The following is a 17731-nucleotide window of genomic DNA, read 5'->3' as shown; positions in this document are numbered from 1 at the left end:
TACTTTAAAACACTAAATGATGTCATCTGTCAACGGCCTATAACATGGTGTGATTATTGACAGTTTCTCAGATTACTATTTTTCTTATGCTTCTTATATATCCTGTATTTCAGGTATCCTGAATGAAGCAACGCTGCAACGCCGAGTCATCAGAGAGGAAGGAGGCCGTTCCCCACCTGATGTCTTCAAAGAGAACGGAAACAAGTAAGAGAAGAAAGGCCGATTTCTTCATGTGTTTTTCAGTTCCACTCAGTTGCCCATTAGTGTTGTGTAACTACATACGTGCGAAGTGACAGCCGGAGGCATCAGTGATTAATCGCGTGCATGTGACTCAGACGAGGCAGCAGTTTGAACAGGCTGCATATACGTGGTTGAGTGTTCCTCACCATATTTCAGTGCTGTCAAAAAATCATTGACATGTTCCATCCAATTCAAAGAATGTTTAACTGTTTTAAAGGGTTTGATGGGAAAGCAAGTGGTGTGTGACTTGTAATTACCCCCTGTTCAAAGTTTGTAGATGTTTTGAAAGGAAACAGTGTGGTTAATATTTCCCCTTCAATGAACAACCAGTAATAAGTGCTTTTCCCCAGTTTTTGATGGTGGTGTTTGTTGAAAGGGTTCATGGTGTCTCTGACTTATACTCGTTACATCCCACGTGATGTTTGTGTAGAATTTTGCAATATGACTGCATGAGACCATGCAACTTTGATGACCCTTTTACATTGGTAGTTGTATTGACCACTTTGGGCAATGTTGAAAAAAGCAAGCAGGACTGATTTATGGCAATATAGATATGAAATACACATTTTTATTATGTGAATTTGGCTTTGATGTGATAAAGCATGTTGATTTGTCATGTGTTTTATTATCTGAATGAGCCTAAATCCAAAATTCCCATCTTGTTATTTTATGCTAAAGCAATTCTCATTCAGAAGCATAGCAAAGTGACAAGTGATGAGAATATATAAACATGCAAGGGCACTGCTCTATTTAAAAAGATTATTCTTCTTTTATTCAGAATACTATATTAATAACAGGGTTCCTACGGTCATTAAAAACCTGGAAAGGTCATGGAAATTCAAAATGCAAATTCCAGGCCCTGGAAAAGTTATGGAAATAATATTTTTCCCAAAGTTTTGGAAAAGGCATGGAATTGTAACCCAAGCATCAAATATAATTTATATTTTATCTAATCGCCAAGATAGTAATACTGTAACGATAATAAATACTGTATCGTATAGTAATGAAATGTAAAATGGCATTTAACTGACGAGGTATTTTGCTGCTGAGAGATTTTTACAATCACGCCCTCTAGTCTCCAGTGGCTTTAGTCTGTAGGAGCTAGTACGCCTAGTATTTGATTTTTTTTAGATAGGCACAACATGTTTTCCAATGCAGACCTTATTGTCCAGCTTACCATGTTAAAATAAAAATGTTTCAGTGGTACCGCTGAGAGAGTAATTTCTTTGGTCATGGAAAATTAGGTAATGGTCATGGACAAGTCATTGAAAATCATTGGTGAAAAAGTGTATGAACCCTGTAATAAATACAAAAAAAGTAAATTTGTAGTTAATCAGTATCATGAGTGATTCATTATTTTTTTTAAATCATGTTACAAATTGCCTTTTTGTCCTGGCTATATTCTTTAGCCCCACAGACACTACATTCTGTACATGGTGTGTGGATGTGATTATTTCACACAACCTTTTATTGTAGCATGGCAACAGGAGGCTCTACTTCCAAGGAGCTGTATGCATTGAAAAAAGAATCTGAGAGATTTCAAGCATGGGAGGAATTTTTACATTTGGGAGGGAGGATGCAATCAGTAGCATGGGACTCGCAGAGGCCTCCTCGGGTGACAAATTGAAAGTGTCTCGGTCTAGTTTATAGCCCTGATCAGGTCAAACGAAAGATATTGGAGGTCTGGGTGAGGAGACAGGCCCGCCTGGTGCAGATAAATGGACTGATCATTTCTTATTGAGAAACAATTCCTAAAAGGTAGTTTACTGTGTGACTGGGGAAGCGGCAAGCGAGGAGCAGAACGCGCTCCCACTGCTCCCTCCCTGACCCTTCCTCCTCTGCCGGAATTAAATGGATAGAGAGAACGCGTGTTTCTGATGGCACTCCTCTGCCGGAGAGACACTCCATTTGTTATGAAGTAGGGGTTCTGATGAAGTGTAGGGAGCTCCTCTTCCTTTTTTCTCCCTTTTTTTTCATCCTTCCTTTCTCAGGCACTACAAGGCCGGCCTTCAGTCTGCTTCACATGAAATGGATGGAAGGAGCCGATTGAATTTTACACTCCCCTGGTCATGATTAATGTGTTTGGTGTGGGGAGTCTTGGCAGGGTAACTCCACTACCACTAGCTGGTGCTCAAGCTCTCCCATGGCTGCAGCCCTGATAGAGGGGTGGGTGGGGGGGTTGCTGTTAAAGCACGGGAGTTTTGTTCAAGAAACCGTTCCTAGCCCACAACCCCTTCAACTCCTCTCCCCTCGTGTTAATAAAGAATCTCTGCTCTTGCCCACTCGCTCGTTATTACTTCACGGTCAGTTTCTCAGTGTGCTCTGTACCCAGTGTACTTGGCAGGCTGTGCTGTAAATGTCAATTTATCACTTAACCCATTGTTAAAGGGTGAGAGGCCTAATAAAAGATGCCAGGTCATGTTATCGGATTCCTTAACAGATGCTCATGGTGTCAGTTTATTATCTGGCTTATTCAGACTTAATGCATAGACCTGAAATTCCCCAGATTTCCAGAGAGTACCATTTGTCTTTGAATCTTTTTGTTCCTTTCTTCTCTTATGGGCAGTTACAAATGTTAACAGCAAAGTTGTAAGTAATGTGTTTACTGCAAACAACACACAGGGAATTACAATAAGACGTAAACACAGGGGTTTCACAGCGATAAGATCATTGCATTGTCCTGTGAATTAGAAAATGAACTCCAACCACAGCTGATCCAGACATCTTCAGAGTATCTGGTTATAAGGGAGCCATATTTAATGACATTAATGGCTGGGAGGAGCAGACTGGATTTACACAAGTGCCTTAGATGAGAGATCAATTAAGAGGTAACTGAGGATGAGCCAGACTAAGCAGGAATAGGAGCAGGTTTAATTTTGCATAAATAATGTACAGTCTGAGGAGAGAAAACGAGCAGGCAGATACCGGTTCGATCCTTCCTTTTTGTAATTGGTTTCTCCAATATTGAGATGCAGTTTATTTTTTATCTCTAATGTCCACAACATATTGTTTTCCCATTTGGTTTCAGTCCTAATCTTATTTCCTCGTCACTGCTGTTCGTTTTTATTTGCCTTCTACGGAACATATGAAATGTGTTTATACAGCTATAGCCCAATAGAAAGCCTTTAAGTGGATTGTGTGTTGCCCTGCTGTGCATCCTCCTCCAGTCCAAACCCTGCTCTGATCATCAGGACTTCAGCGGGTGATGGATGGAGCTGTCTCCTTCCAGGTTGTTATAGCATCTGTTGCATGGTGCTCACTGGATCCTGCTCTGTTAATGCCTGCATGCACACAGATAGGTCTCGACCACTGTTTGTGTGCGGGCTGTTTGGTGGGTAATGATGGAAAATGACAAACACAAACCTCACTTTTAGAAAAAAGCTCCCCAGGTTTGACTCAATGCCCGTCTTACATGCCAAAGGGTTATTTGAAAATGTCCTGCTCTCGTTAAAGTCTCTTTCGCTTGCCCTAAGCTGAGTTGGGTGTCTGTGGTTGAATTGGTTAAAAGGTGTCTGGCAGGTCTATCCTCTGCTTAAGTCTGGTGGGGGTTAAGGTATAGAGGGAGGAGAGAGGAGATAACTGGAGATAAAAACAATGGGAGAGTGACGAAGGGAGGGATGGCTGAATGAAGGAGAAATCAATAGGAAATCAGTGTTTGGGGAGGGCCTGTCGTTTATCAGGTGACACGGTTAAACAGCGTTAAGGCACTAAAAGTGAGAAAAATATGGGCCGTCCACATGTTGGTATTGATCACAGCGGAATGGGGCGGCAGAAGGCTGAAGCCACTAATAAAATAAGACGTATCTGAGTGGGAATCAGCCAGGGATCGATGGGCACGGTGATCAAGGCCAAAAACATCTTCACTGGGATTTAAGCTTGTTCTGCTGTCCTGTGCCCACACCTCGGTATGAGCAGGGGTTGGTGTGATGAACTTGGTGGGGTCACTGAGAGGCCCCTCAGGTTGGACTTACCTGCAATATATAGATCTGTTGAAGAGGGAGAATAAGATGAGAGAACTTCAGGGATGGAAAGCGTCGGAGAAACTTTGCTCTTTATTTCCCACATGCTTTGATTTATATGAAATGTAAGTACTTTTTTCCAATCTATACGTAGGTTTGATGTGTCTGGCACAGTGACGGACTGCCTCGTTTACAGTGGCATTTAAGTCCTTTATTCACTACTTTGTAGAAGCTACACCTTCAGGTCTTTATTAGATTTGCCAGCTCCCTGCATTACACACATGGATTTCTAGAGTTTCTCCACTTCACTCCAAGCAGATTCTCTTAGTCTGTGTCACATTGACGGGGAAGTGTTATTAAATGGCATTTCTTCAAAGATTTTTGTATTTTCAGCTGGGTTCAAGTCTGGGTTTTTGCCTGCTTGACCAAAGCTGTGTCGTATAGCTCTAAAGCTACATGTACTATGAGCAGTTTTATTTCCAAGGAATCCCTCTGCATTTAGTTTAGTTTGTCTTTCCCTAAATCCACATGAGTCTCCCTTGATACCAGACGATGTTGTCTGCCTTGAGTGAATGAGTAAATTATTGTAAAACGCATTAGATAAATGGTCTATTTAAAAAAAAAAACTTATTTTGACAGTTTGTAAGAAGAAATGACTTTATAAGTCATTTCTTCTTACATGTTTTGTCATTTAGCGATCTTAAATGTCTTATTTGATCAATGGATGCAGTGGTAGTCTTTTAAAAAAAAATCTGGGCCAGTTTAGCCTTTTATAGAGGGATCGATTGGAAAGGAGGAGATGGGTGGGTTCACACTCGTAAAGGGTCCACAGGCTGGATATCAGTTCTCATTGAAAACGGTATTCTGTTGGAGTTCCTCTGAACTCATTAGACTTCACGCCTCAGTGCTTTGTGTAACTTTCTAAACTCTGCTGTCTTAGTGACTTCTGCTAAGAAATTATGTTAAGTAGTTCAAATACATATTTTTCCTTCTTTCATTATGGGATATTGAGATCATAGCAAAGTAGTTTGAATTAAATATGAATCAACAAAACATTTGTTTGGAAGTTTTTGGGTTTGCATCAGCAACTATTAATGGTTCTCTGCTGTCAATAACAATAAGAATCCTGCGACATCTCTCAATTTCCTTCTCTCTTTATCTTCATCTGCCCTCATTTAAAAGCTGCTGTGTTTGTGTCATCATGCCAGAGGTTTTGTCTCAAAATGGGCCATAACAAAGGGAAAAAACTGGGAAATTAGTTGTTGTGGCTGATTAACATCTGGCAGTCGCCATTAACGAGTGCATCAAGTCATTCCAGCTTCTAACTTGTGCTTTAGCATTGGAGCAGTGGTGGTAATAGACAGGATATCTCGATACAGACCACATTTTTCTAACTCTCCTCCAATTCCATTCGACTTTTCTCCTCATTTATTGCACACCAGATGGTGCAATAAGGATTCTCTGGAACAGTTATGATAGCGGAGGTGCTAATAGAGAAGTTGAGGCCTGTGGTCCAAAGGGACATTCATTCCAGTAATCTGAAATGTTCCTCTATTGTTTTTGTATTAATTTACTTTTTCATAAACAGATGTCAGCGGGCTAACTGTCCTCAAGTGTGAATGAGGACATTAGATGGGCTTTGTCTTTGAACCCCCTCTGGACCAGTCTGCGTTCTGTACTCAATATATATTTCAACATTGCATACATAACCCTGCAAAAACCTTCAAACGTGTACAAACCACTGGCCAGCTGCTGTAGTTCCTGGAAAGTTGTGGTTGCTGCTGGACTTTCAATCTTTCAGCATGTTGATGTGTGAGCAGCTACTCACAGGATTCAAAAAGACATTTCCTGTGTTGAACGAAAATGCCAACTGGCTACAAAGGCAGTCTCAGTGAGGGTGTGGTGAAAAATCCTCATTTCCATGACAAGGAGGTTACATTGGCTCTGAAAGACTAAGGAAAGGCCATTTGAAATACTAAACGACCTATGACCAGAATCAGTGTCAGTAAAGGACAAGTGTTTTTTCCTTTAGTCCCACATTTTTCTGCTGCTCATGCTGCAGTGTGTTTAACAAGTGCTACAAGTGAGAGGCGACTGAGGAGTGAGCAGAAGTGTGACAAATAGCAGCAGATCATGCAGAAAATGTGCAATGCTAAACATCAGTTACTGCACATGGGAGAAATGGTGTGTTTGTGCAGTGTTTGCTGTCCAAGGAGTTTTAGTAGGGAAGTTTAAAGGGGGGAAAAAAAAGGGTCGCTCTCACAGCTGGGGAGTTGGAATTGAATACATGGCTTCCTTTTCACAGTTTAAAGAAATTATGTTGAGGAGGGCAGAAAATCTTGCTGGGGTTTTGAGTTTCTTTTGATGTGTCGTGATGACGATTATGAAATCCAATAAAAACTAATTATGAAATTAGGAGGCGGATCAATAAGGTTTGCTCTGGTGGAGCATGCTGTGTGCGTGTGTGTTTTGTGTGTGTGTGTGTGTGTGTGTGTGTGTGTGTGTGTGTGGCAGTCAACCCCCTTCTGCCCAGGGAGTGTGTTGCAGTTGTGACCTGGCCAAAGCAATTGTTACTGATACTCCTCTGTGGATTCAGACTGCTCTAGCCTCACATGGCTGTAATTTATATTTTGTTGACTGCCCATTTCTCCCTTCATGTGTAATCTGATTCTATGGGTTCTCATTTTTTCTAATGCCATCTTCTAATGTTTCACCTAATGTACCCTGAAACCTCTTTATTGCTCCAGCTTTGCTTTGTTTACTTAATTTATTTATATGGACTCGGTTTGACCACCACAAAAACAAGTGACGTAGTGGTGTTGCATTGGCAGGAATGTGATGGAGGGTTGTATGAGGTTTCTGTCTCGTCCGTGTCTTGAAAGACGAATGTCTGGCTCTGTTAACAGTCTGTATTGAAATACAATACTATCTTGAATTTTACACTTTCAGCAGTGTAAACTAAAAAAGTTTGGTATTCATGAAATGAATACCCATGTTTATGATCAGCGTTTCCGCCAGGGGGCCGTCTTGCCGTCATTTGACGCCCTTATTCAGCTCGGGACGCCCTGAACGCGAGCCGAGGGCGTCCAAAAATATTAATAATTCGAGAGAAGATCGAGAGTTTTTATCGCTTGAAATGACGAAAAGGAAAAAGGACAAGGACATCCCGCTGTTGGAGGGGCAAAGGAGTCTGGTGGGATTATTTTCGGAGTGTTGAAGATTGTTTCCCGGACATCGAAGGTGCCTGCTACTTCAACATTTATTTCCTGTTACTTCTGGACCATGACGGTTGGCCAGCCTTCAACGTTTAACTGAGTGGAATATGTTGAATATGTTTTACCAAAACAGTTTTCAGTAGGTTGTGACAGTGCACTGCAACATATTTGATTTAATTTATTTTGGTCTAATTTATTTTTATTTATCATATTAATATGTTTAGTATGGTTTTGGAAGTGCGCTCCAACATATTTGTTGATCTTGTTTATTGGTAAAATATTATTTGTTTTAAAGTTCAATGAATAATCGTCAAAATAATCGTGATATCAATTATTGATCCAAATAATCGTGATTATGATTTTTGCCATAATCGCACAGCCCTACCGCTACAGGACAACACGGAACGTGCGCGATTTGGACGCGATGAGCGGGGGGGTTTTAATTGGAGCACGCGCATGAGCTGCGAGCACCGGAGAAACTGTGGGCTGTAGGCTCCGTGGTAAACTGTGGTAACATGAAGAGCCGTTTGGGAGCCGAAAGAGCCGGCACTTTAAGAGAGCCGAGCCAAATGATCCGGCTCACGACAGTATCTATAAGGGACGGCTCAAGTCAAAATTCAAAACAACCCGTCCCCCCCCCGCTCTCGAGGTGGACGCCCTCTTAGCCCTGGTCTGGCGGAAACACTGTTTAGGATGGCCTTCCAAACTCAGTTACAAAGTGTATCATAGGACGTTCCCTTTCAAACTATAGTGTGAGCTAGGAGAACTAAGACCAGCATGAATACAACCAGCTTGCTACTGGGAATGGGGTTGAGGGGTGTGGTGTGAGTAGGTCTTTAGTTTCAGGGTGTATGGGTGAGAGGTGGGTTTGGGCCATGGGCCTGTAGGATTATGAGTTGCCAGGCCAGGTCAGGAGCATGGCAGGGTGTATTGGGCAGCACCCAGCTCTTCCAGTTTCTGTCACCCACACCCCAGTTCTCTCCTCGGCCGTACTTGCCGCCCACCGGTCGGTATGGAAACGGGGCCTTATTTAGCGGCCGGACTAGTCCGTGTCCGTGGCTGGCGATTTGTCCTTGTCTAATTACGGCTGCTGGCTGCTGCCCGCGTGCACATGACTAATGGAGGGGCTGCAGACGGGGAGGGGTGAGGTTGGGTGCAGGAGGGAGGCAGCGGGGGAGGAGGAAGCAGTGGACGAGCAGACCGGCCGCTGGTGATTTGTGGACCAGGCACTCTGTCATTGCCCTGGACCCATTTGTCTTCAAGAGGAGTCGGGAAGAAGAGGAGTGGAGATGGAGGGGATGGTGGTCGGGGGGGGGGGGGGGGGGTTGTCCTGGGCAGAAAATGGTTTACAATGGCTCCCATTTTCCAGCACTTTCATCCTTGGCCACAACAGCGTGCATGGATTGCCAGCAATGGGATGAAATGGGCGGCTGACGTGATGTAGGATATGACAGAATCCTTGACAGCTCGCCGCTGCTATTTCCTTTCAGGGGGTTGGCTCGATGGCCACCCTCCCTCTCCCCTGAGAGCCAGCCTTATCTGTTTTCTCCTTGTCATGTGGCGAGAGCAGAGGCTCTGTAGATTCAATGCTCCGCTGTCTGGACTCTAACTTGGAGACCAATTATATCTCACATGTCTCCGTCTACGCACATGCATCATCCACAGCTTAGACTTTGGCTGTTGTGTTTTATTTGTTATGTCCCCATTCAACGCTCAACATGTGTAACTCATCCATAGACAAAGTCATTATAGAAAGTCAATAGAATTAGGTTGTAGTACTACTGCATTTGTACCATCTCCTCATTCCCTAAAAGCCCTTTTTCCGCATTTCGCTCCTGTTATGTGCTTCTTCCTGACGCCACCTGCGTTCCTCTTCACCTGGGTTCCTTATTAGTTCTGGGTTTCTGCAGCCGCACAGACAGGAAAGAGCAACACTAGGGCAGGAACTAACTCTGTATTGATTTTACACAGTTTTTATCTGCCCCCCCTTTGCTCTTTCTCCAGGTCTTTTTAAGTAAATAAACACCAGATTTGTCATGTTTGTCCAGGGAGAGGAGGGGGTCGATTGGGGGGTAGAGAGAGGCAGATAGAGGCAGAGAGGGCCAGGTCCAGGCCGCGCGCTGGGTCAGCCATGATTCATTCTGCCATCTCATGGATGGAGGGATTCGGGTAGGATTGTTGAAGGGTGCCTGTGGAGCCTCTCTCTGACCTCCCTCGCTCCTGTCCCTCCCCTCACGCTCCTGGGCAGCCCCGGCCCTAAATCACCGGCTGTCAGCCTGTTGGCAGAACAATGGGGCAGGGTCTTCTGCTCCGTCTCAGGCTCCAGCCGACTGGACACGGTTTCCTCCATCGTTAGTGTGAGCCCGTACCCTCTCTGGTCCTTCCTGGCCCCTGAGCCCCACGGGGCCCAAAGGAGCCTTGGGGTGAGGCCTAACCTGATGGTCCGACGAGTTGCTGGGCTTTGGGCTTTGGGCTGTGGGGGTGGGGAAAGGGAGTAAGGGATGTTTTCTCATGGATATCTTGTCTCTTCGCTTTCTATGCAGATTCTGGTCATGTGATGTAACTGAGGCTGTGGCAGTAAGGCCGCAGGTCGTATAAAGAGTGAGTATTATACATGACTTCAGGTGTTAAAGAGTCTATTGACAAAACTGTTCTGTCAATTAATTTATTTGGGGGGGGTAAGTGACTGTAGCTTTTTGCTGATGCTCTCTAAAACTCGTTTTGGACAAAGTAACGTTTTTTGAGTCAGTGGATACATTAAAAATGAAATAAAGTGCACTGCAGACGGATTGTGCAAACACAGATATGCCCACATTCACAATGTTCGATAAATGATTATTAAAGTCCAGCGTTTTGTGTATTAACTTGTTCTGTTTTACTTGATTCAAAAATAACAATATATATATGTCCGCTATTAGTCACCCTGCTCTCTAAATATTGGCATTGGCCGTTAAAAAGCCATACCGGTTTACCACTGTTTTTTAGACTATAAATTGAATGGATTATCTGTAGAAAAGTGAGCAAATCAATCACTGATGAAAATAATCATTAGCTGCACTCTGGAATGAAACATGCTTCACTGGATGGCCTTCTCAGTCAATGGTGTCTCTCTTTTAGCCTTTTGTCTTGATTGTTTTCTCCGACTTCCCGATTTGCCCTCCTCCCTTTTACGGTTTAAAGTCAAGAGTCCGAGGTCAATCTATCAAATCTCCTAACTGAGGGTGGATCAATATGTCAGCAGCCCAACACTCCCTCAGCAGTTATGATGATGTTGGTGGTCCTGCGCCCGCCTCGGCTGCTGTTCCTGCCGCTACAGCGCGCTGAGCAGGGGATCGAACCCCGCCTGTCAGGGGGCCTGACGGAAAGCATGAATCACTATTACTGGAGCTGCTGCTGTGCTCCCCGGTGCTCGGCAGACATGTTCAAACTCTGATGCACCCTAAGTAGTGCACCAGCCGGGACCACACACAAACACACAAACACACAAACACACACCTAGGTTATTTATGACTAAAAACGTGTTCATATACTGGAATGTAAAGGTGAATGAACCCCACACAAACAGACACACATTCATCCATCCCCACCTAAATGTGCACTCTTTATCACTCAATTAGGTGTCAGTTGGTATTTGACCCATTAGCTCCTGGAACCTGATCCAGCCGGCCCACCACCTCTGGACTTGTTAGCCCGGTGTGAGCTCAGTCCAGCGGGCCTGGAAGGGGTCCGGTTACCCCTCTAATCTCATTGGAACGCTTTAGCCACGGCCAGCGGATGCCTGCATGTCCGACAAACACTAATGCTTTGTGTTTATGGTTTGTGTATGTGTGTGTTCATGCACCTGCACAAAACAATACATTTATGGATCTGTTACTGAATTGTGCGCTCAGGGCTGGGGAATATGATGTTGAAGAATGGTTTGTGTGGGTGTGTGCGCAAGCAGCGTGTTTGTGTGTAGAAATAATATTCTAGTTTACAGGATGCAATTTCCCCTTAATATGCCCATCCTAATGTAATTTGGCGTCTATGGAGTGTCTGTGCGCTGGTGTGTGTTTCTGCTGACTGCTCCTGTTTTGTGTTTATATGGATGAGTGGCTCCCTGGAAGAGCATTATGCATCCTTTTCAGCATTTAAAGATTATATGCACGGCGGCGGCAGAAGCATTAGACAAACAAGGAAATATGTCTTTGATTAAAATATCTTTTATCTCTTTATTGATTAAAAGGCTCAGATGGTAATAGAATGTCTCGGCCCCTCCCCTCGGGGGCTTTTTTTTCTATCTTTTTCTTTCTTTGATAGCGTCCCCTTTTATAGCTTAGGATAGAATACATTAAATGTTATACTGTAAGTACAGTATGTCAACTCTACAGCTAAACAAAACATATTCTGTGCGTGTAATTAGCTGTACCAAATGTGAAATTACGAATAATAACATAGTTCAGTTATTGCTTATTTTTTTTCCCCTTCCCACTGATAGTGTTTTGTACATTTGGGACTGCACTGTAGTTTTTTCAGAGTTTGCTGTCGACCAGTCACTGTAGGAGAAATAAGAGGCCCGCTTGGATGGAGGTCATCTTCCTATTGTTAAAGCATAGTTCTTACTTTTTAAATTAATTGGTTTGTATTGCTTTACAACATTTTCTGTGCTTCCCCTTTTAACATTTGTCACAAAAAGGAGAATGAAAGTAATTTCGAAAAGTTAAAAAGTTCACTTTTACAAAGTCACTTTTACCAACAGTAGATAAAGTGCCCAAACTGCTGAAATCAGAAGCGCTTGCTGAATGTATCATTCAAGTGACAGAACAATTATAATTTGTACTTTTATAACTACGTTTATAGTGTTGATACTAAAATTCTGCTGACCCTTGTATGGACATCTTTTTTAGACAAAGAAAGCTATTTTAACATAATTGTGCACTCTTGTGATATGTAATGCTCATTTGTCATTCTTTTTTGACATTTTATGGACTATTAAAAAAAAATCCTTTCTGACCCACTTTTTATTATTCTGGACGTCAGACTTCTTGACTGCTCCCATACATTTCCCACTACATGTAAGAACAATCATTCATTCATTATTTATTAATGCAGTGAGTTGCTTTCCCTTTTCCACTTGCATGTGCGCCTTGTAAGTGGAACAAGTTGGCCCAGATAACTTTTTAAACCTAGACTTCCCTGAAGGGTCCCATGTGACAGCGGGCTGACACACACTTACACAAACACGGGGAACGTCACGCCTACAATGGCTTGATATTCTCTGGTGGCTTCTAGACATCAGGGTCAAGCCCTGTCTGTCCCTCATTAGTGAGGTCACGAGACAGGAGGGGTGGGAGGCCAGAGCATGTCCTTTAAGTCACAGCATGCTTATCAGTGTCCCTGTGAACACCTTACTGTCAAGTTATTTCACCTTTCCACTGATGACAAAGAGGTGTGTGTGTGTGTGTGTGTGTGTGTGTGTGTGTGTGTGTGTGTGTGTGTGTGTGTGTGTGTGTGTGTGTGTGTGTGTGTGTGTGTGTGTGTGTGTGTGTGTGTGTGTGTGTGTGTGTGTGTGTGTGTGTGTGTGTGTGTGTGTGTGTGTGTGTGTGTGTGTGTGTGTGTGTGTGTGTGTGTGTGTGTGTGTGTGTGTGTGTGTGTGTGTGTGTGTGTGTGTGTGTGTGTGTGTGTGTGTGTGTGTGTGATGAGAACAGATGGAGATGTGCTCTTTAATTAACCCTGCAGAATCACAGGGCTGAAAACAGGCCTCGGTCCGTGAATAACATCCAGCACATCCAGGGTGTGTGTAAGGTGCAAAGTAAGTGTATATGACTTGTGTGTGTGTGGAGTAGCCGGAGCATCGACCCGTTCCCCCCCATCCCCCTTCCCTAGAGCGGGGCGTTTTATTTCTCATTAGCGGGCAGCAAACTGCTGGGGGATGAAATTTGCTAACAGGAATTAAAAGTGCATTAACACATCTGAGAGATTCATTTCTGCTAATAGTTTTATTAGTGCTCTGACCTTTCAGTTCATTAGAGGACTGTGGGAGGAGGGAGGGGTGGAGAACAGGGTGGATGAGAGGGTCTTAGCTCACTGTACTTTGGTAGACCTTTGGAAGTACACAAAATGGTCATAATAGCGGCAAATTAGTCTTCTTGTTAAGCTTTTTTGATTTGTTGACTGATTGTCTTTTTAAAGACTTGCATAGCGTTACTATGACCTTCTACTTTAAAAGGTGCCCTCTCCTTTTAGTCGATGTAATTGATGCAAAAGTACCGACCTCCTGATCTTTCAGAAACTGACGGCGTCTCACTTCCACCAGCCGGGTGCTGCACACCTCCCTCCACTCAATTACCAGAATTTATAACACAATGTTTTTCAGGTCTGTTAGCGCTTGAGTGTATCACTTATCCAGCCGGTTAATTGTTTATGAACTGGGCCCTCCCCCTCTCTCAAATGAAGTGAGAGGAACAAAAAGCAGTGACTGTGACAAGAATGGCATTTGGTGGAGGGGAATGGGTCAGAATATTCAACAGTGTTTTAAACAGAAAGTCCACCAATCAAGTCCAACATTGGTATCCTTCCTAGATGCCATAGATAGACAGTGAGGTAGTGTTTGAATTGACCTTACCAAGGAGGGCAGCACAAAGGGAATTCATGTTGTTTTCTTTCCGTTTTATTGGAAAGCAAGTGAGACAAGTTACAGTGCAATTTGCTTTCCCCTGTTCCCTATAATTAGCACCTTACAGAAATGAAATAACATTGACGAAAAGGTCAATAATCCTGATCTATAGTGAAATTAATCCCGCTATCGACACAACAAGCAAACAATACAATTAAGAGCAAAGGGAGGAGAGAGCGGAACAAGAGAGCAGAAGGAAAGGAACAGGTCTGAGGAATAGGATGTATTTTATCTCCTGGGTTCACTGTGCAGAAATCCTATGAAGGTTTCTAATTAATTCATCCATTGTTAATGAAGGCACAGCGAGAAACCAGGGATTACACATGAGGAGAGGAAGCAACACCATTAGAGATACCGGCCAAATGATTGCTTTTTGAACTTGCTGTTGTTTCTCCCTTGTACTTAGTTGATTTGCTGGGGAACATTTATTGGCCATTTTAAAATGAGCTTAACCTCTACGACGAGAGATATCCAGGGGAGCGGTTAAGTCAATGTTTACTCTCAGTAACTTTTATCTTGAGAAATTTCTTTATATTACTTTTGATCCAAATCAACTATGTGGGACTAACTATAGGTCATCCTTTTCCAGCTTAACCAATGTTTTACTTCTGCCTCTACGTAACTTCTGTATTGGGTCCGCATGAGGGGCCTCCCTATAATCATCAAATTGACCAGGCTCTAAACCTATGAACGATGATATTTTGTCATACATTTCGCAAGGGGAAGTGAATACAAGATATCCATAGAATGAGACATGCATATCTAAACAACGTCCTCCTCGTGTTTCTGATCCCAGACTGACCCGGCTCTCGGTAGCATTACTCTCACATCTACAACCAAACTGTAACAGGAGGCTCTGTCCTGTCAGCCCATAGCAGATAATCCAATGCCAGTGACAGAACGGGGACATGATGGCGTTTCCAGCTGAGTAGTTTTAAGTGGCGTTTGGACCGGCCCGGGGATCCAGAGGGGAGCAGAGGCCGGGCGCGGAGGGCTGCCGGAAGGATGGTGCATCTGAGCGTCGCAGGGCGAAGAAGGATTGCCTTTCAAGAATTACGAGCCATTAAATCAGAGCCTGGAAATCTCAAGGTTCCCCAAGACTGCTGCACAAGGAATCTGGGCTGGAGAAATATTGTTTATGGTTTAAAAAGCCTGGCGATGGATTTATAAAAGAAACATTCATCATTGCAGGAAAACGGAACAAAACATTCCGGAAATAAATACTCACCCTATAGGTATACTTGTCACCCAGACAGCACAATAACAAGTGAATTGGGAGGGAGATCCTTCATTTGCTGGCAGCTGGCCCCCAAAGTGTGTGTGTGTGTGTGTGTGTGTGTGTGTGTGTGTGTGTGTGTGTGTGTGTGTGTGTGTGTGTGTGTGTGTGTGTGTGTGTGTGTGTGTGTGTGTGTGTGTGTGTGTGTGTGTGTGTGTGTGTGTGTGTGTGTGTGTGTGTGTGTGTGTGTGTGTGTGTGTGTGTGTGTGTGTGTGTGTGTGTGTGTGTGTGTGTGTGTGTGTGTGGTTTTCAAAGTGTGAGGTGCGCTAGAAATCTAGCTAGTTAACTTTATGTGAGCCGTTGACAGCCAGTTCGCTGACGGCCAGTACCGCCCTTTATTTACATTTTAATAATAACTTCCTTTGATCAAAAGCAAGTACCGGTCAAGGCTGCAGCCAGAGGATGATCTGCGTTTATTCCTCTCTACATTGCATCCCCTCATCATCCGCCTGTGCACATCAAAGACGCAGACTCTGTAATAAGGAGGCAAAGCTGACGTTGACGTTCAGTGTGTTGCACACACACCGAGACAGTCACGAGACAAGAAGAGAGAAACAGTCTGAGTCATTTCAAATGGCGTGCTCAAAAAAGAGAAAGGTAGACAGCGAAAACAGAGCGTTTAATGACATGTTCTCTTACTGGACCTCGTTGAAATACAATTGAATACCCCTGCATTATAGCAACAACATAATAATAATAATAGCAATAATAATTGGGAGGCGGGGCGCGGCTGGTCTTATGTTCTCTGAGGGGAGGCTCACCTTCCCACACTGTATTGGATCCAAATGTCCCAGTGGGATTTAATATACATAAGAAAGCATGTTATACAGTAATATATTAATACATGATGAGTTACACCACCGTTTCTTAACTTCAATGGTGGGAAATATAAATCTTTCCATTAGTTCTTACTTGACGGGCCTATATGTGACTCCTCCAGTAAACGTAATTAACAGTATTGATTATCTCCGCCTGACCCATCCCAGAAATAGAAAAATATGGCTTTAGTGAAGTAACATTTTACAGGAAGTTGATGGGTTTTGGTCAGCGATGCGACCTTGAGACTGTGTGAAAAATCTATGCTGTGGTCTTAGTGCTGCCTGCCACGAGAGGTGCAATGAACTGTGTTATTATTACACTGTTGTTATCCCCAGTAGTCCAGCAGTAATCTGATATTAGTGTTGATGCCAGTGTTGGTTTTAATAATCTTGTTGCAGTGTACATCATACAGTATTTTTTTTGACATTGGAACCTTACACATTAGGGTATATTTGTTTTGGTTAATCCTCGCTCTGTGAAATGTCAGAAAATAGTCAACATGACTAAGACAGTTTATAGTTGGTGATACATTTCTTTTAATAGTACAAATGTGAGCCTTGTGTTGTTCGAGTTACATTCAGGGGGTTCATGGGTCATTAGGACTCATCATATTTTTCTGAAAAGGGAATGAGAAAATATTTAACAGGATAAGTCAGGAAATCACCAAATCAGCAAGGATTGTATTTTAAAAAAAAGCCTTTTTGCTTTAGAATGACTTAAAAATGTGTTTATTAAAAACAGATTTGACCATTGATAGATCAATCTATAAGTTATTTGAACTCTATGGCTGTCTGATAAAGCTGCTTGAAAATACAATACAGAACCCGTGTTGGATATTCTCTTCTTACATATTTGGGTGCGAAAGTGATTATTATTTGAATGCTTCAATTAGTTTGAATGCATTATATTTAAAGAATAATGCTTAACTAACAGTCACTGTGTTTGCATGTGGTGTGTTACAAGGTAGCACCGGTCGGCTAATCATAATATTTGAAATAGGGGTGTTTCCTCCTTGATCCGCTTGTTTTACACACTGTTCTCTTTTCCTCTGCACTTTGTCCGTGTGTTCTCAGACCCCCTGAGGAATAGCCAGGCATTTGTGAAAGTATTGATTGATGAATCTATAAGATTATGCGTATTGACTGATATTGACGAGTGAAGATTTGATCAATGCCACGCTCTTATACACACTTGTACTCTTGGGGATTTGGGGAAGTTGTCCGTAGAATGAAAATGAGAGAACGGGAACAAATAGAGCTGAAGAAAGGCTGACAATGATGGAGTGGTGTGACGGGAACAAGAAGCATGGGAGAATTCACCGTTTGAACTACACATGTGAGTGTGCTGTGGGGGCAGCATATGTGGGCGTAGAGATAAGTGTGTGAGGGCTCATGCAAACGTGAAGCAGTATGTAAGTATGTACGCGTCTCAATGACCAGGAAGGCAAGGTGCTGACTGTCAGCGGGCATACGTGTGTGTATATGTGAGCCCGAGTGTGTCTGTGCGCGTTTGATGGATGGGCTGGCAGGGCAAGGCCGCGGATAAGAGTGCAAACAAACTGGGTAAT

The 17731-nt window shown here is 43.2% G+C and overlaps 1 protein-coding gene across 10 annotated transcripts in view; it reads left to right on the top strand.

The window, feature by feature from the left end:
- The window catches only part of LOC307036399 (uncharacterized protein), a 192632-nt gene that overhangs the window by 6093 nt on the left and 168808 nt on the right, over positions 1 to 17731 (top strand). For all 10 annotated transcript variants that reach the window (XM_079676669.1, XM_079676671.1, XM_079676667.1 and 7 more), the window contains exon 2: positions 114 to 204. In XM_079676669.1, coding sequence (XP_079532795.1) covers positions 114 to 204 — 91 coding nt within the window. The remainder of the gene's footprint in view (positions 1 to 113; positions 205 to 17731) is intronic.

Source organism: Notothenia rossii, assembly GCF_949606895.1.
Source record: "Notothenia rossii genome assembly, chromosome: 4".
In the NCBI taxonomy this organism is placed as follows: domain Eukaryota; kingdom Metazoa; phylum Chordata; class Actinopteri; order Perciformes; family Nototheniidae; genus Notothenia; species Notothenia rossii.
Note: the sequence above shows the minus strand (reverse complement) of the source record. Positions and strands in the feature narration are given on the sequence as shown.